General features: G+C 37.6%; 1 protein-coding gene across 2 annotated transcripts in view; it reads right to left on the bottom strand.

Annotated features, from left to right (window-relative positions):
• SLC35F1 (solute carrier family 35 member F1) overlaps window positions 1-23287 on the bottom strand; it is a 595685-nt gene that overhangs the window by 63002 nt on the left and 509396 nt on the right. For both annotated transcript variants that reach the window (XM_001379678.5, XM_007484482.3), the window contains exons 4-6: window positions 18370-18529; window positions 7585-7741; window positions 2728-2780 (exon numbers count right to left, since the gene is read on the bottom strand). In XM_001379678.5, coding sequence (XP_001379715.2) covers window positions 2728-2780; window positions 7585-7741; window positions 18370-18529 — 370 coding nt within the window. The remainder of the gene's footprint in view (window positions 1-2727; window positions 2781-7584; window positions 7742-18369; window positions 18530-23287) is intronic.

Genomic DNA, 23287 nt, shown 5'->3' with positions numbered 1-23287 from the left:
TGGGAGCTTCTAGGGAAGTTGTAGCTTCTTTGTCTGCCACCTAACTCTTTCTTTTCCAGTGGGGCAGGTGATGTTATGTACTTGCACTTGCCTTGAGTGAAATGAAATATCTGACTTTATAGCTTCTTCCTCTGCCTCCCTTAAGTCTTCCTAGAAATTTGCTTGTGAAATTCAGGAAGGGAAGTTAGGCTCCCTTTTTGATTAAGAAGTTGAGAAGTTGCTCAGGATGAAAATAATAGGTGCTTTAAAGTTTGCAAAGATGCATAAATCGTTGTTAAAAAAATTGCCATATTAAAAAGTTAGATAAATTGCTCTATTTAGTCCTCATAGTCACTCTGTAAGGTAGATACTGAGGACACTAGCATTATTCCTATTTTATAGACTGGGGCAACTGAGCCTCAGAAAAATTAAATAATGGCAAATGGCTACAAAGCACATTTAACATTAAATGTCAAAGAGGGGATTTGAATTCAGGTTTTCCCGAATGAGACTACAACTCTATCCAGTAAAATGCTATTTTTGTCCACCCTGAGAGTGAAGAAAAAAAAAGAAAGAAAAAAAAGAAGAAAAAAGTTAGATCTTGGAGTAAAAAACAAACAACAATAGCCACTCCCCAAAGGAAAGGGGTCAAAGACAAACAATGAACATTGGATCTGTATTCTTGGTCAAATGGTCCACATTTCTAATCACTGAACCTAAGCAAATTGCTCTCTGACTAGTCTAGCAAGTCTGATCGTCTTCCCACCTCCCCATAGCATTTCTTTCTACTATGGTTTGACATTTTTATGGCAATCTAAGAGCACAAAAGTGGAACTCTATTTTAGTGGTGCATTCAGCTAACCCTGAATTAAAAATTCCTAGGGAAGCACAAATGACATCCACATAATTAGCAGACACATTCTTTCTGATCATTATTATTACCATCAATATCAAATTAATTCCTACTCATAGGGTACTTAATTTGAAGGGTTACCATGCATTCAGAACATTTTTCCATGGTTCTGAGATGATCAAAAGCAAATGCATCTACAACCTGCAGTTTATTTCTTTCTAGGCTTCAACCCACACCCCTTCTATTTCCCTTTAAAAAAAGAACTTCATTTTCACTTAATTGTAACATTGCTTTAAAACTTCTAAGAATGAAATAGTTCGGCTTTGTGGCCAACTGATAGGTCTGCCAGCTCTTGAAGACAATAGATGCAAACCCCAGGGAGAGCCAGGAATAATAGGATAGTTTAAAATATGACTAAAGGGATTTTTGTAGGCAGCAGGTTGATCTTGGACATAGGAGTTGGGGTTTGGGTGGCACTGAGGTCCTGATATACTTTATTTTGAAGCATGGCTGGACAAGCCTTCAACACACCATTAGATCACAATACAGTTCTGGCAGTGGATTCATGGTTAAAATATGACAAAGAGAAGTTCATCCAGCAATGGGGACACAGTATCATAATAAGTCTGTACAGGTGTAAGGATTTCAATGACTTCCCTGCCCCACTAAATAAAGAAGTGCTGAGGAAGCTAGAATTCCTTGAGCTATTCCCTAAAGAAAGGCCCCAAATAATGTCTGAAAGTTCTTTTTCCCACTGGTGGGAAGTTTGGTTATCAACCAGTTGCCAGTTCTCTCAGCATTTACTCTCCTCCAACCCAATGAATTGGCATCATTCCCAGAACCTTAATCTGTACCCCAAGTCCAGATTCCCTTCTCCTTTCCACCCTTACTTGTTGACCTAGATTAAAAGGTCATGAAAATCCACTGGACTTAACTGATTTGGGGTGCCTTATTCCATAGTACTCGACTTGTTTGCATCCTCCCTGCTTGCTCCTCATTATGAGAATTTCCCCCTCAGTAAAGCTGGCTCATTTCATTTTTCTACACTGGGTTCTAACTTGTGTGCTTCTCCCTTCCTTGTAGTGTGTCTTGAGTTTCTAAGCCTCAAACTGCAATTAGACAGAATATATAAAAACAGACACCAACGATACCATTCTACAGTTTTCAAGCCCTGAAATATGCTTTTTAGCCAACTGGTTTAACATATGAGGTTTATGAAATCACCTTGGATCATAAACCCATTTTCTAAATTGAAAAGGAATTTAAGAAACAAGTGAAGCCTAGGATGTACAGGATGACTATAAACCAGCTCAAAGCATGCCTGTTATTTTCCACCAAATCCATTTGGAAAGCAATTAACCAGTTTTGTGCAAATAGCTCCCATCAGAAAAGGAATTTATGGGCTCAGAATGGCTTACACTTTCTGTTTTTTTGTGTGCTTTTTTTTTGTTAAATTCTGTTATCTTTTTTCCTTCCCACATAAACTGTTAGTTCTTAATGACCACATCAGTATTCTCACTGTTTCCTGGTCATGCCAAATTACTATCTGTTTTTGAGCTTCTGGATTTAAGACTTGTTCCATTGCTATTTTGGAGGAGGGCTAGGGTGAAATGAAGTATTATCCAATGGCATCCTTTGACTTCCAATCTAATGATAGCCAATCAATGTCAGTAGGCAGGAAGCTCAATTAGGAAACATTAGGGAACATAAAATTTTAGTCTATAACCCTTACTAATGGTCAAACTCCAAAAGTATTATATTCTTACTTTTCCTACTCCTTTATTCCTCACCACCACCACTATTTTCATTCCCACATAAACACTATTTCTTCTAAGAAAAAAATGCCTATGAGTTGTTACAGGCAGGATTTTCAATAAGGTCAACTATCTCCTTACCGATTTGCCAATCCCAGGGTACTTTCAAGAGTTCCTTGTGCTCCATTATAGCCCTAGAAGAGAAAGAAGGTAGAATAAGCAGGCATACTGTAGAATCCATTTTTACCCTGATTTATCCAAATGATGACCCACCCTCTTGGATATAATTAAAAACAAAGTAAAGGCAAGAAGATTCTAGAAAGCACATAGGGACAAATCTATTTAGTGAGTTTGAGATTTACCTCTGAATAATTTGATCAGCAGAGATGAGAGTATGACAGTTAGTCACTTATGTCTTTTAATGGCAATGAAGCAAATTATTTAGCTCTACTCTTCTTTTTGCTTATGTTCCCCCTTCCCAATTTATTTGGTTGAACTTTCTGAAAAGGAGATTATGATATTTTGATAGCTCCTGACTTTGAAGAGTTTAATCATGATTTTTCATGAGTAGTTTGTAGAATAAGGGAGGACAGGATTGTGGGGAAATGGTGATATGCTAGGACATAGAAGAGTTCAGCTATCTCCTTTTTCCTCCTTCCCAATACCTCAGAGGGGTTTATAAAGTACTATTACTTGATCTTGGCAAAAAATACCTTAATATTCTCTGATTCTTAAATTATATTATTTTTAAATTATTATATATAACATAACATACATATAATATAATATAATTATTATTGATATTATACCTTGATACCTCAAATAAAGACCTAGCAAAGTGCTATTTTTATGATTCTTAAATTTAGGATATGTTTCATTGAGTAGGGGAGGAATGGTTCACCCAGTGACACATTTTGGCTTCCATTCTAATGGTGACCAGTCAATAACAGGGAGTAGGGAGCTCGATTAGGAAACAATAGGGAACACACAGTTATAATCCCTGACAGCTCACATGAATCCCTCAAATCCCAGTAGCTTTTATTGTTCTCTTTCTCTTCCTTTTCTTCCATTAGTCTTTTGTCTTCAGTTTCACCTAAATACAGATGTTAGCTTGTTATTAATCTAAAATTGGATTCGTGTATTCTTTTAAAAAGAGTAGTCCATAAAGCTAATTAATTTGCAAAATGTTTGTAAACAATGGGACTGGGATACTTCCTCTACCTTGTTTCTATTCCTTCTACCCCTTTACAAAGACAAAGTATTATATTTTTTGTTTTTGTTCTTTAAAAAAAAATTAAAATATTTTTTCTTTTAAAAATATTATCAACCAAAAAATCAGTCCACAAACTTTTATTAAGAACTTCTTATGTGCCAGGTCTTATGCTAAGTCCTGATGATATGAAGGCAAAAATCACAGTCCCTACTGTTAAGGAACTCACATTTTAATTGGCTAAGGGGAAGATGAGACAACACATAAATAACTATGCACATTCAAAACATATACAGTGAAAATGGAAGATGACCTTAGAGGGAAGGGGCTTGAGGGGATGGGTGGAAGCTTCTGAGATAAGGTGGGATTTGAATGGAATCTTGAAAGAAGTCAGGGGAGCTGGGAGGTGAAGATTAGGGAGTTAAGAATTCCAGGCAAGGGGGAGGGTAGGGAGGTCAAAAGCATAGAGGTGAGTAATATGTGTTTTATTCTGGGATTCTAAGTTTTAGGAGTGACTGGAACACAGAGTACATGTGGGCAAATTAAATATATGAAGACAGGAAAGGTAAAAAGGAATCAGGGTATCAAGAGCTTTAAATGCCCATGATCCTCAAGGCAACAGGCAATATGGGAAATGGAATAGGGTAGGATGACGTGGTCAGATTTAGAAAAAGCCTTTGGACATCTGAGTGGAGGATGGATTATAGTGGAGAGAGATTTGTCAGTGGAAAACAGGCTGAGAAATGGAGTTTAGAGTAGATAATGATCATTTACAATTTCTAATGAGAAAACTATTATTAAATACTGGGATTGTCCCAAATAGACCACTGCAGTCTAGGGCCCTCTGTAGCCTTCCAGAGGCCACTCCTAGGCTAGAACCCCTTCTCCCTATGATATAGTGCCTCCTGACCTTCCTTAAGAGCCATACCTTCATCTGCTCTTGTTTGTTATAATGCTGGCCTCCTGAAGCTTGGATACGGGAAACAAGGTTTGTAGTTCCAGAACCAGGGGTTCAGAATTACTGGGATGAAGAATATGAAGGAACTCTAGGCTCACCATTGAAGAATAAGTCATGACAAAGTTGTCAAGGTTGGAAAGAGCTCCACTTAAAGGAGGTTGGCTTTGAAATGACAAACCTTGTTCCCCATCTTGAAAGGCTTGCTTTCTCAATCTTTTCTTCCTAAACCTTCTTGCCTACAAATGTCATATTCAAGATAATCTTTCCCCTTCCTTTTTTGCCCTCTGGAATTCCTGAAACATAATTAAGAAAACTGATTTTATCTTCAACTTTTTTCTACCTCCTGTTTCTTGCATTCATTGACCTGAATCCATCTTGATGAAGATCCCCTTCTATCCTCTCCAGAACTAGTTGTATTTTCACTCTGGCCATGGTGAAGGAGTCAGAATATTTCTTTGTTTTCCATGGCCACTTCTAGACTTTCTTTACCTTCACCACTCAGCAAAGTCTCCTCTTCTGGGGTTTACACTATTCAGATTTATCATCCAGTCCTGGTTTTGATTTCTTTATCTGAGAACTGCCTATCCATTTCCCTTGCCCATTTATCAATTGGAGAATGGCTTGATTTTTTGTACAATTGATTTAGCTCATTATAAATATGAGTAATTAAACCTTTGTCAGAGGTTTCTATGAAGATTTTTTCCCAATTTGTTGTTTCCCTTCTGATTTTAGTTACATTGGTTTTGTTTGTACAAAAGCTTTTTAGTTTGATGTAGTCAAAATTATTTATTTTACATTTTGTGATTCTTTCTATATCTTGCTTGGTTTTAAAGCCTTTCCCCTCCCAAAGGTCTGACATGTATACTATTCTGTGTTTACCCAATTTACTTATGGTTTCCTTCTTTATGTTTAAGTCACTCACCCATTTTGAATTTATCTTGGTGTAGGGTGTGAGGTGTTGATCTATTCCTAGTCTCTCCCACACTGTCTTCCAATTTTCCCAGCAGTTTTTATCTTTCAATCTCCAGGACATTCTTCCTTCTGAAGTGACTGGCTCACATGCTTTCTCTCTGCCTGAACACCAGTTTTGACACTAGGAGATTTTTTAATATCCATCTCTACTCTCTCCTTCTTTCTTTCTTTCTTTCTTTCTTTCTTTCTTTCTTTCTTTCTTTCTTTCTTTCTTTCTTTCTTCTTCTTCTTCTTCTTCTTCTTCTTCTTCTTCTTCTTCTTCTTCTTCTTCTTCTTCTTCTTCTTCTTCTTCTTCTTCTTCTTCTTCTTCTTCTTCTTCTTCTTCTTCTTCTTCTTCTTCTTCTTCTTCTTCTTCTTCTTCTTCTCCTTCTCCTTCTCCTCCTCCTTCTTCTTCTTTCTTCCTTCCTCTTCCTCTTCCCCCTTCCTCCTTCCTCTTTCTTCTCCTTCTTTCTTCTTCCTTTTTCCTTCTTCTTTCTTTTTCCTCTTCCTCTTCCTCCTCCTCCTCCTTCTCTCTCTCTTTCCTCCCTCCTCCCTCAAATACCCTAACATCTTTGTTCCTCAATCAATTCATTTCCCACAACCTATTCTTCCACTTCAACTACAGATAAACTGTCATGGCCTTGATATCATCACCAGCAAATATACCACATAAACATTAATGAATTTTGAAATTCCTTTATCTTATCTTAATCCTTGATCATTCCATCTTTTTTTTTTAAAACCCTTACCTTCCATCTTAGGTAATGAATTCTGTTTTGGACATGTTGAGTTTGAGAGGCCTATGGAACATATAATTGGAATTGCAAGAAGCAGTTGGTGATGCAGGATGATTTCAGCAGAGAAATTCAATTTGGATATTAGTTCTAGGGTTCATCAGTATAGAGATGAAGATTAAATCCATGTAAGCTGATGAGGTCACCAAGTCAAAGTAGAGATAAAAGAATGCCCAAGAAAAGCAGATGATTTTTAAAAGAGAGGAATAATAGGTATATTGTTCATTGTGGTAAATCAGTGCTCTCAAGGAACTGAGAACAAATACTTATGCTCATGTAACATACATGGGTGGCTATTTAATTTTAACATTAGATAGCTATTTAATTTTAACTAAAATTAAATTATACTCTGGAACATACTAAAGGCTCAATAAATGCTTGTTAAATTGAAAAAAGGCTATCTAGTCAATAGACTATAGTTTCTTGATGAGATATGCTAAATACAGAATTCTTATGCCTCAAGGCTTAATAAACTGCTCAAAAAAGGCAATGATTTGTCACTTCCGGATGCATATCAGATTATGGCATTTTTGTTTATTTCTTACAATGAACTAAATACTAGCCTCAAAAATTTGATATGTTTCCAAATGTCTTCTAGAAAATTTGATTCAAGTAAATACAAAGGAACTAAAATTTTGGATTAAAAGGAAGACTTTCCTTACAATTACAGCTGTAATAATATGGAATGACTGCCTAGTAATGTAGTGAATTCCTTTCATCTTTGGTGTTTAAGTAGAAGTTGAAAGGAAACTTGTCAGAATGTTGTAATGAGGATTCCTATATTAGATGGTGGCCAATTAGATGATCTCTGAGGTCACTTCCAGTTTTGAGACTCTACTATTTCTTGAAAGAGCTAGTTACTACTTTCAGATTTAATACTACATTTGATCTTAGCCCAAAGCCCAAGAAGTGATCTAGTTTCAGATTTGAAATGAGGTGTGGGTGGTAGGAACATAAAAGTTATTGTTGATTTTCATGAGAAGCAAACAAATCCATTAAATATAAGAAGTAAGGGGTGGAGGTAAGAAAACTAGAGTATTGATCTGTGGTTCACCCTGTCCAAAAAGCTTGTTCTTTCTACTCACAGCTGAATTCCACTGAAGAAGGCACCAAAGAGTCCAATCATTCCTAGAAATTCAACCCGGCTCAGGGTTCGGATGATGTATTCTTCCCACACATTGGAGATGCCATAGAGTGTGGCTCCTCCTAGGACCAAGAGGTCTCCTATCAGCTTATTTTCTCCTAGAAATAAAAAAACGGAGCATTGCATGAGATTATCCATAAAGGAAATGCACCTCTGCCACAATGAATTGAGAAGTTCTTGCATTCACCTTAGAGGTCATTGAGCCCAGTAGTATCAAATTAAAACAGAAACAGGGACCACTAATCCATACAAAAGAATACCCAAGGATCACACATTGACTTAGCTTTTAAAATTTAATGTTTTCTGTTTTATTGCATTTTTATTTATTTTGTTAAATATTTCCCAGTTCCATTTTAGTGTAAGTAGAACTGCTCTTGGGAGTGTTGTGGGCTTCATGTGCCCTAGGACATATGTTTGATACCTCTGAACTAGCTTAACCTCCTCCTTTTGCTTGTGAGGAGATGGAGGCACAGATCATCTAAGTTCTGTGAGGCAGGTGATATTCTTTTTTATAATCCTCTTTTTTCACTAACATAATTTATTTCCAAATGTCTCAGTCCCTCCCACCCCTCCCTACACCATAGGAGGCATCACCTGGCAAATATATATGTATGTATATGTATATACATACATGCAGAGAGAGAAAAAAAGTATATCTTTCATGCTTCCACTTAGGTCATTTTCTAGAGGTGAACATCTATAGCTGTATATAATGTGCTCTTGGTTCTACTTGTTTTACTCTTTGTTATCTCTTCTTTCCAAATTAAAAAAAAATCTAGTTTGCTCATTGTTTCTTATGGCACAGTAGTATTCTATCACAATCATTTGGCACAATTTGTTTAGCCATTCTCCAATTGAGGGACATCCCTCTGATTGCTAGATCTTTGCTATCACAAAGTGAGCAACTATAAATATTTTGGAACATATAGGTTATTATCTTTTTTTCCTCGATCTCCTTGAGAAATAGACCCAGCAGTCGAATTTCTGGGTCTAGGGGTAAACATAGTTTTATAGCTCCCTGGGTATAATTCCAAATTATTATTCTAAATGGTTAGTCAGTTCACAGTTCTATTGACAGTGTATGTGTCCATACACTTTCCCATATCCCTTCCAAGATTTGTCATTTTTGCCCCTTTTGTCATTTTAGTCAATCTGATTGGTGTGAGATACATCAGAATTGTTTTAGTTTCTATTCTTTAACCAGTAGTGATTTAGAGCATTTTTTCATGAACCCATATATGGCTTTGATTTCTTTATTCCCAAACCATCTGTTCATATATTTTGTCCATTTATCATTTGGGGGAATGACTCTTATTCCTATAAATTTGACAAAGTTCTCTGGTAGCTGGTATTCTTATCCTCATTCTATGCATGGTACTCCTCAACACCGTTTTCTCCTCCCAAGTTTCTGAGTCAGGGAGAAAGCAACTCTCCTCCATTACTTGACAACTTTGGAGTTAGTGCTGCTTTTCTCCTCTAAGCAGAAAAAGTTAATGCAGGAAAGCCTTTGGTTCCTGTTCTGCAATAACTGCCTGGCTTAGTCAACTGCACTTCATTTTAAACTTAAAATGGTACCATGACTTTTGAAACATCATGTATTTTATATATTCTTCTATGTTTATAGGTTGTTGCCTTGAACAGAATTTAAACTCCTGGAGGGCAGAGACTACTTCATTTTCTTCCCTTTGTATTTCCATTCACTAGTCAAATGCCCAACACACAGAAAGTGCTTATTGATTACACATGCTTCCCCAAATGCTTTCTATCTATAATATCTTAGGTGTAGCTCTGAGATAAGGATTTTTTTGGGTTTTGTTTTTAAACAAACCCACCAGGATAACACATCAAAATCAGTGCTGACTTCTTTAAAGGTGTCACTTGGAAACTATATCGTATAATCAGTTTGAGTACAATATTTCTTTGAATTTTCTTTTTGAATTGCTCTCAGAGGTCATATCCTAGTCTCTTGAGTATCAGCAATGGTAGTAAATCTTGGTCCTTTGAGATTGGATTAGATTTTTAAAAACATCTAAAAACCATTTTTGTCAGTATTGGGGCTTAGTGGTGTGACAGAGGCTGAGACTTAAGAAAAGTGCCAGGCTGAAGAGTGTGTGTATCTGATCACCTCAACGGGGGGAGGGCCCGAGGAGATTGGAATCTTGAGGAGAAGACTCTGTCTGGGAGAGGAGTTGGTCTCTCAGTTTGGAGAAGCCGAAGAGAGAAGGTTGAAAAAGACTTTCTCCTGAGGTTTACTCACTTTTTCCTGTCTGTGACTGAAAATCTTTCCCCCTAACATTTCTCCATTGAAAAGACTATTGAAGGGAAACCTGAGAAAGATATTTTAAATCTCTGTCAGACTTTACCTCAGCTCATGTTGCCCTGGGTCTGAACTGTGGCCCAAGGGGCCAAACCCAGGATGAGTCAACTTGACTTTCTCTGAGGGGGCTCAGGATGCCAAGGCCCAAGTCCCCCCCCCTCAAACTGGAGGAGGAATGAAAAGGGTTTTAGCTAGAGAAAGGGACTCATTTTTCCTACTTTCCTCTCCCATTCTTTCCCTGCCAGTTATTCCTTTGTATTATTCTGATTGAATTAATTGACATTAAAGTAGTTATCTTTTCCCCAAGCTGTGAATCAAGTGTGAGTGAACAGATCAAGGGGAGAGGCATCTTCCTAAGAAGAAATCCTTTGATCTCTGGTAGTGGAGGGGGAACAAGAGGGACAAGAACAAATCTATGAGAGCAGCCATAGCTAAGGAGGGAAGGCAGAAAGGGGGAAAATCTTCAAACGCCCTCTCTTCTCTCTGAGCCAACCCTAAACATCAGCTGTCTTCCCTGAACCCCACTTTGAGAAGGGAGGTTTCCTCTTTCCTCTCTCTCTATTCTGAAAGACCATAATTCCTCGAATACAAATTAACTTTTCTCTCAAATATAGTGGTTGGCAGGGCTGGCTAGACAGGAGCTGTCTGGGAACTGGAAACTAGACAGTCTTGCTGAGTTGAGACAGGAAATTGGGGCAGGTCTCAGCAGCAAGGAGAGGAAGGAAGTTAAGGTAGATAGGTGGGTGGCCTCAGAAATCTTCTCTTATATGGAGTATGGTTGGAATTCCCAGCAGTTTGATGGTACGGATAGCAGCAGGGGTCTGGCAGCAAATAAGAGGAAGAGGTCCAGGTAGGCAGATGGTTATCCCCAGGGAGATCTGGCACTTATAGAAATAGAAATTCTAGGAAGAAGGTAGAGCATGCCATCAGAGCAGCAGCCACAGGCAGCATTCTCAGCAGGCAGGTTGCCCTTTCATTCCTTTCTATTCTCTCCATCTCCCTGATATTCTTGTATGGCTTATGAATGAATTTGGTAGACAATTCTGAAAGAACTCCATACCTGTCCTGAGCAATGGCAACAACATGGAAATAAGTCTTAAAGGGATTATTTGAAAGGACATATTTGGTATAGAATTTCACAAGTTCCGTCTCTTATTAGTGATTTTCTCTGAGGGTCTAGAAGTTAATGCTTTAAGAAGATACATACAAATAATTATTAAGCAGAGCAGTGCAAAAGTATCCAGGCTTTGGGATATCTGATATAATATCATTCAAACTGGCTAACCATTTTTGTCTTTATCTGTAAAATGATGACATGTTTGGTAAATCCAAGGAATTTGCCATATTGTGCCAGAAAGTTAAATGATCAAAGAAGTTAATTTTTTTTATAGGAAAGGAGTTTCAGTCTTTCTCTAAAAAATTCTAAAACAGGTCATATGATTTCACTGTCTTTTGATTGATTTTAAGGTCTGAATTTGAAAGAGCTATTGTGAATTCTCTGTAATCTAGGAATTTTATTATTTGAAAACTCTAGTGATCGACCCTTGACTAATACAAGGATAATTGAAGTTTGATAAAATGACCTCATGTCCTTGTAAGATGCTGAAGTGTCTTCTGGTTCATTGAAAATGGTTCACCTAAGGGGGCAGCTAGGTAGCTCAGTGGATTGAGAGCCAGGCCTAGAGATTGGAGGTCCTGGGTACAAATCACCTCAGACACTTCCTAGCTGTGTTACCCTGGGCAAGTTACTTAACCCCCATTGCCTAACCCTTACTGCTTTTCCACCTTGGAACCAATACATAGTATTGCTCCCAAGGCAGAATGTAAGGGTTAAAAAAAAAGAAAATGGTTCATTGAAAATTAAAATTATTTCAGCATAGATTTTTGTTTTGCATTTTATTAAATTCTAATTGTTTGGAAATTAATGATCCTCCTGTAATGTATATGACAGGCTATTAAGGGAAGCAGCATAATCTGGTGGAAATAGTACTGGCTATGGAGATATAAGCCCTGAGTTTAAGAACCTGGTTTCTACTTACTAACCTTGTCACATTGGGCATAAGTATACTTCTCAGTTTTCTTATTGATATGATGGAAATATAAAGGGTTGCAATACCTCTCTCATAGGGTTATGGTGACGTTTTAATGACCTAATGTGTGTACAATGCTTTATAATCCTTAAAGTGTGATAAAGATATTAGTTGCTATTACATAGGGCAGCGATCTTCATCTTAGATGAGATAGTTGGATTCGGTGAGGTCCTCTTAAGGACCTTTCTGACTAAATCTCCAGAGCTATACTTGTTTCCTCTGCTTCTCCCCAGTTCCCTGATTGAAATATTTCTTTTCATGACTACTGGTCACACCCTTTGCTTGATGATGATATGTTTCCAAATAAAGAGTTCAATGACTTCAGCAACTTTGTCCCTTTGTGGTTGCCATAAACTGTAAGATTTAAAATAGTGAAGCCCATAAACTGTAGTGATTAAAATAGTGGAAGATATAAATTGTGATAGATATGAGAGGGTGAGTAAATTTGACTGCAGAAAATATGTTTCACTACAGTGTCTTGGTTTTTAAATCAAATATAAGGTGGTCACCAGGGAAATATTCCCAATTATTCAAATACCCAAGTCAACTGGGTTTTATAGAGATTTTTAATTAATAATATAATGAGGAATTAGAGAAAGAGAGAAAGAGTAGGAAAGGAATAATTATGAAGGGCCTCAAGCCAATATGGCCTAGACCTGAGTCTTAAGAGAGAGAATCAGTCAGTCAGTCTTTTAACACTCACCACAAGGTCTGCCTGAACAAGGATTCTAGTGACACCAGGCCAGCTCCATCTCAGCTGACTTCACCAGAGAGAGCTCCAGCGAGACCTCCTTAGAGATTGTCCTCCAAGAGCTTCCCTTCTCCAGAGCCTCTCTCAAGAGATTCTTCCCAAGCGATCCTCATCAGAGATCCTCCAAAAGGATTTCTCCAAAAGGATATCTATCCTCAAGAGATTCTGCCTTTTCTTATATAGGGGTTTTTCTCCCATGTCACCTTCCCTAAGTCCCTACATCTACCAATCACTGTAGATGCTTTCCAAAGGACTGCCCATCTAAATTCCTGCTAAGTCGACCAATCTCCTCAGTAAGTCTGAATCAGAAAAAATGCTGCTGTGTCAACCAAGATCCTCAGTAAGTCTGAATGAGAGAAAACACAGCTGAGTCAGCTAATCTCATCAAGAGAAAACTTGCCCGACCTTTTTAGGTACCTAGCATCCCATTGTATTAATTCTAAAAACAGGCCTGGCTCAAAGAACTCCTTGCCCCACCATAAGCATGGATCCAAGTACTTTCTTTGTTTGGCAAGGAGTTTTCTCTCCTAAAGCAGTCTTAAGTACGGGTAGAGTAGGGGTCCTCCCATACCAAGGAGTTTTCTCCCTTAAAGCAGTCTTAAGTATGGTTGGAGTAGAGGTCCTCCCATTTCTGATCCTGGTGAGTTCTCACATCAAAATGGGGAATGTTTCTCAGTAGGGAATTTGTTCCAATTAAGAATTCCCCGATGGGGAAATTTTTAACATTCACAAGTCTGAGAGATTTTAAGGTTTACAGTTCTGACTTGACCTTCCAAGGTGGACTTAGATGATGATTCAATGGAGAGAACAACAGGTCCAGAATTAAGAGAATATGGATTAAAAATTCTCCCTGCTATATAATCCAAATGTGACCTTGGACAGATCACTTACATTTACTTGGGTCTTAGTTTTTTCAATGCAAAATTAAATAGTTGGACAGGGGCTTCTGAGGTCCTTTTTGTTCTTGTGGAGTCCAGATGAAAAAAGAAGCTATCTTGGACAGGTTACCATCACTGAAAAGTTACCAGAGACAACCAGCACACCTCCAAAGTGGAGCAACATGGACTTGACAGCATAAAATAGATTATCAAGGTTGATCTTTTCCTCTGAAAAACTATCATTGGGTAATGATCCATCTTGAACTATACTTTTGATATTGACTTTATCAAAGTTTAGATGATTATTTTTAAAACAGAAGATTCATGCCATCATTAGTTAATTCATTTTACCAAATATATCCCCAAGGCTGAATATTATCTTTTAAGGAGTTATCCAAAATATACTTGATCAGACTGGAATTTGAGATATATGATTATGACTGACTCAGGAAAAGAGAAAGAGTGATGAAGTCTCGAGGCTAGGTTGAATTAAGGTGCTTTCTGTTCTGTTTTACAAACAGGGCTTCTAACTTTTTTTGATCACGGGACAATTCAACCTGCTGAAAGAAGTTAATGCTTCATGAAAAGTGAAAACTGTCCAACTAAGACTTTGATGTATAGCAAACTCTTGGACTTGGATATGTCCTGTAATAATGCCAATTGGGTATGGCACCATTTTAGTGCCACAGAAGGTAAAACATAATGATGATGTCTCATCTTTCTAAAACCCCTCTCTTATATGTCATAAAACCAATTGTAGTCTCTACCATAAATAGAAAACTGAAGAGTCACTTGGGGATGTGGGATGTATTTACTTATGTCTGTATTGTTTCCAAATAGGATTATTATGAATGGCTCCCAAATGCACTTTCTTTTTATTTTTACAACTGAGCACTTTGCCTAATGCTTCATTTGCCCAGGCAAGAGAGGCACAAAGAATTGTTGGGTAGTGTAAGTATTAAATTTAGTTTCTAGTAATAAAAGTATTATATTTTATGAGCTTTATTAAAGATTGTTAGAAATCAAGGATAGAAAATAATAAACCACGTGCCTAGGGCTGATTAACCCATTCACAGCCTACTTATTATATGTTGCAATGTCCAAGTAGAGGAAGAGAGAGGAAGAGGTAGGCATTACAGCCAGTTTAAATACTAATTGTGATCTTGCCCAGTTGGAGACTCAGGTGAGATTATAGGGAATTCTGGGAAATACCAAGACTTCTGGGGATTGAAGACTGGGGTTCAAATCTCCATTTTTACAGTAGGAAAGAGAGGGAGAAGAGCAGAAAATCCTATATTCCATTCCTGGAGATAACCAAATGAAATATATAACTTTAACCTTACTTTGAAAACCTGAAAGAACCATAAAAATTATAGTTATTATTAATAAATCTGGCTATTTAAATTAATTTTAGCAAATCTTTATACATGAAAATTTTAGATTTATACTTTATATTATTTTAATATTTTAAAACATGAAGTTAAGTTTAATAAATTTTAGTTTTGCTATGCTGATTTTTGATCCATTACTCTTTACCTTGAGCTATTTTAGGGTAGCATCATTTAGCCTCAGGGATCCTATACTGCTCTTTCCTTCCTAAGATACTGGGTTCTATAACTCTATAACTGGAACAGAATCATTATATTTGTGCAATCATACAAAGAATGAAGCAGGAACTTGAGGACAGGAAATAAGCATGGCACAGTAGAATGGGATAATCATAAAAAAAAAACTGGGGAGTGGGAGGCCACCTCTAAATATGGGAATAGAAGGTATATGTAAAAGGGCTGACCTTGGCAAGAAGTTTCTGACTTGCAAGAATCTGGCCACCTCTTCATCAAAGATTTAAGTTCAAGAGGAAATAGAAGAACGTTATTGGTTCAGATTCTGGCTTTGTGACTTGCTAATTATATAATCTTGAGTGAATCACTTAATTTCTTTAGATCAGGATTCCTAATCTCTTTTTTTGGGTCATGGATTCCTTACATAGTCAGATGAAACCTAGGGACCCTTTTCAGAATTATGTTTATAAATAATTGAAGAAATGCTAAATTTCAGTGAGAGATCAGTGAGAAGAAATATGATTTTTCTCTATGTTCATAAAACCTCTGTTATCTACTGATAGATTCATGTTAAAACTCCCTAATCTAGATGAACTCTAACATCCCTTTCAGCTCTCCAACCATGATTCTATAATCCCATGATTACTGTATAGCCAAATAGTGACTGTGGACCACCACTGTCAATAATTCAAGCAAAGAAAATATTGTCTGAGTTGTTCAAACACACTATATATACAAAGGGTGACTAGACTTATAAAATTGAAAACATACTGTGTCTACATGAATACCAAGGTAGCCTATTATAGTACCCTAATTGTCTACAGACAGGGAGGGGAGAGAAAGCAGGATAATCCTGTCTAAAACAAGCATTAAGTCATCCTCTGGGCCCCAAGGGGATTTATTCTATAGTTGCTACTTTGATAGCAGAATAAACAACCCTTATCTATGGTACTTACATTTGACTAGATTTTTGTTCTTACAGAAAGATCCATTCTAATTTTGACACCAAATCATCCATTTTACTTGGAAGAAGGACAGTCCCAGATTGGGTATCTGTGATTGACCCAGTCTTGGAGCAAGGTGTACCTCCCATTCCTATCTCATTTCCTATGAACATAGTGGGTTATTTTTTTATCCCTTATTTGCAATAGTAAGAGAATATATTTAATATATTTTTAAAGGATATTTTAATAGAAATGACATGATGCAATTGAGGGTTAAGTCTTTCAGTATACACACACACACACATACATATATAAGAGAGAGAGAGAGAGAGAGAGAGAGAGAGAGAGAGAGAGAGAGAGAGAGAGAGAGAGAGAGAGAGAGAGAGAGAGAGAGTGGAGACCTCCCTTCTAAAAGCGGGGTTTAGGGGAGACACCTAATGTAATGGAGAAAAAGGTTTGGGGATGATAAAGGGAACAGGATCTAGGAGAGGACAGCTGATGTTTAGGGTTGGCTCAGAGAGAGGAGAGGGGGTTTAAAGATTTTCCTCTTTCTGCCTTCCCTCCTCAGCTATGGCTGCTCTCATAGATTTGTTCTTGTCCCTCTTGTCCCCCCTCCATTCCAGAGATCAAAGGGTTTCTTCTTAGGAAGATGTCTCTCCCCTTGATCTGTTCACTCACACTTGATTCACAGCTGGGGGAAAAGATAACTACTTTAATGTCAATTAACTCAATCAGAATAATACAAAGGAATAACTGGCAGGGAAAGAATGGGAGAGGAAAGTAGGAAAAATGAGTCCCTTTCTCTAGCTAAAACCCTTTTCATTCCTCCTCCAGTTTTAGGGGGGAACTTGGGCCTTGGCACCCTGAGCCCCCTCAGAGAAAGTCAAGTTGACTCATCCTGGGTTTGGCCCCTTGGGCCACAGTTCAGACCCAGGGCAACATGAGCTGAGGTAAAGTCTGACAGAGATTCAAAATTCTCTTTTCTCAGGTTTCTCTTCAGTGAGTCTCTTCAATTTGGGAAATGTTGGGGGTAGGGATTTCAAGTCACAAGCAGGAAAAAGTGTGTTAACCCTCAGGAGAAAGTCTTATTCAACTTTCTCTCTTCAGCTTCTCCAAACTGAGAGACCAACCACTCTTCAGAAGGGAACTTCCTGCTTCTCCTCCAGATTCCATCCCCCTGGGGCCCTCCCCCGTTGAGGTGATCAGATCCACACACTCTTCAGCCTGGCACTTTTCTTATGTGCCAGCCTCTGTCACAACCCCATTAACAAAGGTTTTACTGTTGAGATCATACTGTGGACCAGGGCTCTCTAACCAGTGACCAATAATTGATTCCTACTTTATATTTGAAAAAAGTCCTCACTTCCTCTTCCCCTTAGCATCATTGAAGAGCTTAAAGGATAGGTGGCCAAGCATGCAAAGGGAGGGAAGTAGATCTTGAAGTGAAGATGCTAAGTTTACAACCTTAGTCATCATAGACCTAGAGAGAATTCTGCATCTCTGACCTTCAAGACACACTTAGTGTTACCCTATGAACTTTTCAAGATCCTTACTCTTATGTTGGGATATCAGACTGAATGATCCATGAGGTCACTCAACAGCCACACCAAACTCTATCTTACTTTTCACAGCAAAAAGGAAATTCTCAAGGTCCATTTGCTGATCAGATTAAAATTTTTCCTTCACCTAAGGCTTACTCCAATACTTCATAATGGCATGGCAGTAACTTTTGTATTTTGGAAGACTAAAGGCAAGCAGAAGATAGATTCTGGAAGAGCCTATCAAAGAGATAAGACCATCAACAGGGTTTGGCAAAATGTGATCCTGAGGCCAAATCTGGTTTGCCTCTTATATAGAGGTTGTAAGAAAATAGGTGGAAGGCTAAATATGTCTTGAGGGGTCATAGTTTGCCCTCCCCTGGCCTGGAACATATGAAGTACTTGGCTTCATCCCTATATTTTGAACACATAGTTTAGCTAAATTTAAAGAGGCTCACCAACAGAAATTTTACCATCTGATAGTGAATTTTTGGTGATAACTCATGAATAATGTTAATGGGGTCACAATTTCTGTCAGTTTGCACACCAGTGAAATTGGACACTGAAATAATGAAGAGGTAAATTTTGTGCATCTTTGCATGAATTGCATCTAGAAAATCAATGCAAACTATTTCCTTGGACTCACCTGCTCCTTGTTGTCTTCCCACGAGAACATCAGCTCCTGCCATGCAGCCCATTCCTAGAATGCAGACCACTATGCCAACAAAGTGCACAGCCTTGTATCGGATTAGCAGGAAGAACCAGGATAGGAGTATCACTACTGGGATGACAAAGCAGTCCAAGAGCTGTTTGGAGAGAAAGAACAGGAGCAAGAATAAAATACTGCTATTTTACCATCAGTTTAATGATTTGCTCAGAGTAAATGTTTAACAGGTTTGCCCAATTCTGTGGAATTGGATTTTCATCAACAACATTCATTACATCAACAAATATTCATTTGCTATGTGTAGGGGATTTCTACTGAACTAAAGAATGAGGAAATAAAGTGATAATTAGTAATGATAATTTGTTGTTGTCCAGTTGTTTTCGGTTGTATCCGATTCTTTTTGGCCCTCCATTTGTGATTTTCCTTGCAAAGATACTTGCTTGAGTGGTTTACCATCATTTCTAATGTTTGCACAGTGCTTTACATATATTATCTCATTTGATCCTTACAGCAACCTGTGAGGTGGATTCTATTTTATAGATGAGGTAGGATTTTAACCCATCTCTTCCTGACTCCAAGGCTAGCTTTCTTTGTCACCTAGTAGTCCTTAATATATAATGTTATCCTAGTTTAGCTCATTTCACTCTGCACCAGCTAATAAAAGTCTTTCCATTTCCCCAAATTTCCTCATCTATGTTATTTCATATGGGATAATAATATTCCATTCTCATGCCACAAATAGGCACTCACTTCATTTCCATTTCTTTGCTACCAGAGCATGCTGCTCTGAATTTTTTGGGCATGTAATAGACTCTCCCCCCCCCCCCAATATTTGACCTCCCTAGGGCTAACAGTAGGATCTCTGGGTCAAAGTTTAATCACTTTTCATAAAATTTCTCAGTTCAATTTCATAGTTTAATCACTTTTTCAATATAATTATAATTTTTTTCCTAGAACATTTGGAGCAATTTATAGTGCCACCAACAGTGTATTAGTGTATCTGCCTTCCTGAAGCCTTGAGGAACTTTTGCAAAAGATCAAATATATTTCAAATTTGCCCTGAACATGCCACCATAAGATGAATATTATTTCCAGCCAAAACAGCCCTGAAAAATCCAACAACTACCTGGCACTGCAGAGAGGACTAGACTCCATGATCCTTAATTTCCCCTGTCTCCTCTACTACCAAAGTTTTTAAAGACATGTAGAGATCATTGAACTATCCTTTGTCCCAGTTTTCCTTCTAATAAAAGAGGAAGAAAAGCTAGAATACTAACTCATGCCCCAGGGTGTTTGAAGTGAAGGTGACAAAGCACTCTGACATACTACAGGGCTATGTGAGTGCTAAGAAGGTCTATGATGATTGACCTACCAGTACCATGAGGATTTTAGATGTATGCAAGAGTGGGGGCTAGTATTACCAACTGGGAGTGATCATACCTGATACAAGAGAAAGGTTGTAGCACAGTGTATTGGGCAGTTGGATGGTGTAGTGGATAGAGCCACAGGCATGGAATCAAGAAGACTTGAGTTCAAATCAAGTCTCAAAACTAGCCCTATGAACTTGGAAAAAGACTTAGCCATGTTTGCCTCAGTTTCCTTATCTGTTAAATGAGTTGGAGAAGGAAATGGCAATCCACTCCAATCACTTTGCCAAGAAAAGCCCAGATGGGTTCACAAAGAGTTGGACTTGACAGAAATGATTCAACAACTACAACAAAAGCACAGTTAATTATCAAGTTCAGTTAATGATTCCATCATAATGATCACATTGCCCTTATGCCTGTCTAGATGGACTAGGTCCCACTCCCATTTAATGGTTAAATGCTGCTTGGCAGGGAATTATTCATAGAAGCATAAAACAGCCGGTATTTTGTTTTTTAAATACCGAGTGATGGTGTTTCATAGTGGAAATATTTAGATCCATGAGCCACCAGTGGTATTTTATTATTTTGTTAGTCTTTAAAGCAGATTTCAGGCAATGAAGCCAAAAAGTCAGCATTCTTTCTATATTGTACAGAGATGGACCAAATGTAGCTTTTTGGGTAACTACCGTCACTATCAACCTCATTCATTCATTCATCCATCTGCTCACTCATTCAATAGATATTTGTGTGTTTTTCATTGGATAGTTTTCTTTCTGAAGTATATGAGAAACCCTCAAATTATTAAGAGTCTCAGAGGAAAAAAGAAAAAAAAAGAGTAAGGAAAAAACATAACTTCAGTCCTATACTTCTAAGAGATCATTCCTCTGATCTCTTACAGATAATAAGCCTGAGGACCTGAGGTGATGGGACAAGTCTGAGGTCACACAAAGGCAAATCAAATGACACAAATTCAAGTTTCTTTATTCCTAGTTTATGCTATTAGATTTCAAGTTCCTTGAGGGTAGGGATAGTCATTGACTTCTTATTGTATCTCCAGTTCTTAATACAGTGCCTGGCATATATTGAGAAATGTTTATTGATTTTCTGACTAATCCAAATTGATCCTTCTGCAGCAAGCCTCATTTTTTTCATTAATACTTCTTGTAATCACCTTCAATTGAACTAAGACTCCATTCTCTTGGACTTGCCATATAAATCAGCAGGATGATTTAATGGAAGTCACCAGAAAGAGCTCTTAATAATATGCTCTTGAGTGACACACTTTTGTGTTTATAGCTACTGGGAAAAATAGATATGAGTAACTTCTTATATATGTTATGGAAGAAACAGGCTTCATTCTTTTAAAACTTGGTCAGAGACACTTTTATTGTTATTACAAGCAGCTGCAGGAAGAACTATTCCCTATCAGTTTTCTCCCTAGGAGTCAAAGAACTTGGATTACAAGCAATTAATTATACCTGATATTTATAGTATATGATGAAGAAGTAGACTCAAATACTATTAGCTTGATAATAGTAGCTAACACTAAATGGGGCAGCTAGCAGGCATAATGGGTAGAGTCAGTCTGGGTCTGGAGTCAGGATGTCTTCCTGAGTTCAAATTTGGTCTTAGACACTAGCTGTGTGTCCTAGGCAAGCCACTTAACATTGTTGCCTCAGTTTCCTCATCTGTAAAACGAGCTGGAGAAGGAAATGTTAAACCATTCCAGTATCTCTGCCAAGAAAACTGCAAATGGGGTAAAAAGGAATCAGACATGACAGAACAACAAAATTTATATAGTGCTCACCATGTGCCAGGTACTGTGCTAAGAGCATTTGATCCTCACAACAACTCTAGGAGGTAGACACCATTATTATCATTTTATAGTGAGGAAATTGAGGTAGACAGTAGTTAGTGACTTGCCCAGAGTCACATAGCCAAAGGAAGAGTCTGAGGCTAAATTTGAACTCATTTCTTCTTGACTCCAGTCCCAGTGCTCTGTCCTGGAGAAATCAGGATTGAGTATTCTGTTTTTGAAACTATTTTAGGAAATAGTTTCCTAACATCTACCTTAAAATGATTTTCATCACAGTAATGAGGAATGCTGGTGATGAGAACATTTTATGAAAGGCTTAATCAGTATTTTGAATTCTCAAGGAATTCAGCACTTGCTTCCTCAAATTATATCCATATAATGGTAACCTTTAGGCTCAATTACTTAATTAGTGAGTCTTCTGGGTCTTAAGTCTTCCACAGTATAAACCATATATGAATTTACTCAACACTTACTGATTTATGTGGATGTCTTTCTAACATTTCTTTGGATGTAGTTTTAGATGGCAAACTCATAGAGGGTAAGACGTTATCTTGTATGGTCAACACCTGATGACCAGAGCAAATGAAGCACTTAAATGATTTTCATAAAATTTCTATATCTTGTATTTTTGTGGTGTCATTGCTTTTACCCTACTATATTAACACAATAACCTTAAATGGTATAAATATTAGGTTTTCTGTTTAATAGTACTTTATGGCCAAGAAAAAGTGGGTACAAATGATGGATAGAGGAAAAAAAGTGATTTTATATCTCTAATTCCCCATCCTCCTAAGTATAGAAAGACCTAGACAGGTTTACCCTGAATGTCTTCACTGGGTTATTTTGTCATAGCATACATGGGAGTTGTACAACAATTTGCAACTGAGCATTTTCAGTAAAAATAGTGAGATGTATGTGGTTTCCTTGGTTGGAACTTGGTTTCAACTTGGTACAGGATCTCAGCCTTTCTTAGACTTGCAAATGCACAGTACTCCTGACTTTGTAAGATTAGATACAATAATCATGGGTTCAAGAATGCTCACAGGTCATTCAATTTAATTAGTCCTTGAAATGGGATTTCTTAGAAAACTTTCTTGGCAAGTGGTCATCTATCCCTTGCTTAGTGACCTTCAATAATGGGAAATTCCTTCCCTCCCAAGATTAAGGCAAACCATTCTACCTTATGGAAACTCTTATTACTAGGAAATTTCTCTCCAGATGAAATGAGAATCTGCCTTTGCAACTTCCACACATTGTTTTTAGTTCTAACCTTTGAGTACAGATCATATCCAATCATCCTTTCACATGACAGCTGGTTAAGTATAGTGACCATGTTAAAAAGGAAAGGAGGTGAATCTGTCCTATCTTATTCTAGTTATGCGGATTAAATGAGTGAATTAATGTAAAATGCTTTGCAAATTTTAAGTGCTATATAGTTATTATTGGCCTGTAACCAGAATACGATGGTGAGGCTCCCCATCTTGTCCAAGTAGAAAGCCATTGCCTACTTTAGTTGAGGACAGATGATCACACCCAGAAAATATTATGGATAGGGATCATGAAAACCTAGGTAAGAACCTGAAGAGTCTAGAGGCATCGGGTATTTTTTTTTTTTTGCCACTATTGTTTAAGTGAAGGCAGGGGTTTCAGAAGAGAAAGGAGGACTAGAAATGAGAGACTGGAAAAGAAAATGGTATCTGAGAACAGGACTTTT

Source organism: Monodelphis domestica, chromosome 2, assembly GCF_027887165.1.
Source record: "Monodelphis domestica isolate mMonDom1 chromosome 2, mMonDom1.pri, whole genome shotgun sequence".
NCBI lineage: Eukaryota > Metazoa > Chordata > Mammalia > Didelphimorphia > Didelphidae > Monodelphis > Monodelphis domestica.
The sequence above is the reverse complement of the archived record's forward strand: the minus strand, read 5'-3'. Positions and strand labels throughout refer to the sequence as shown.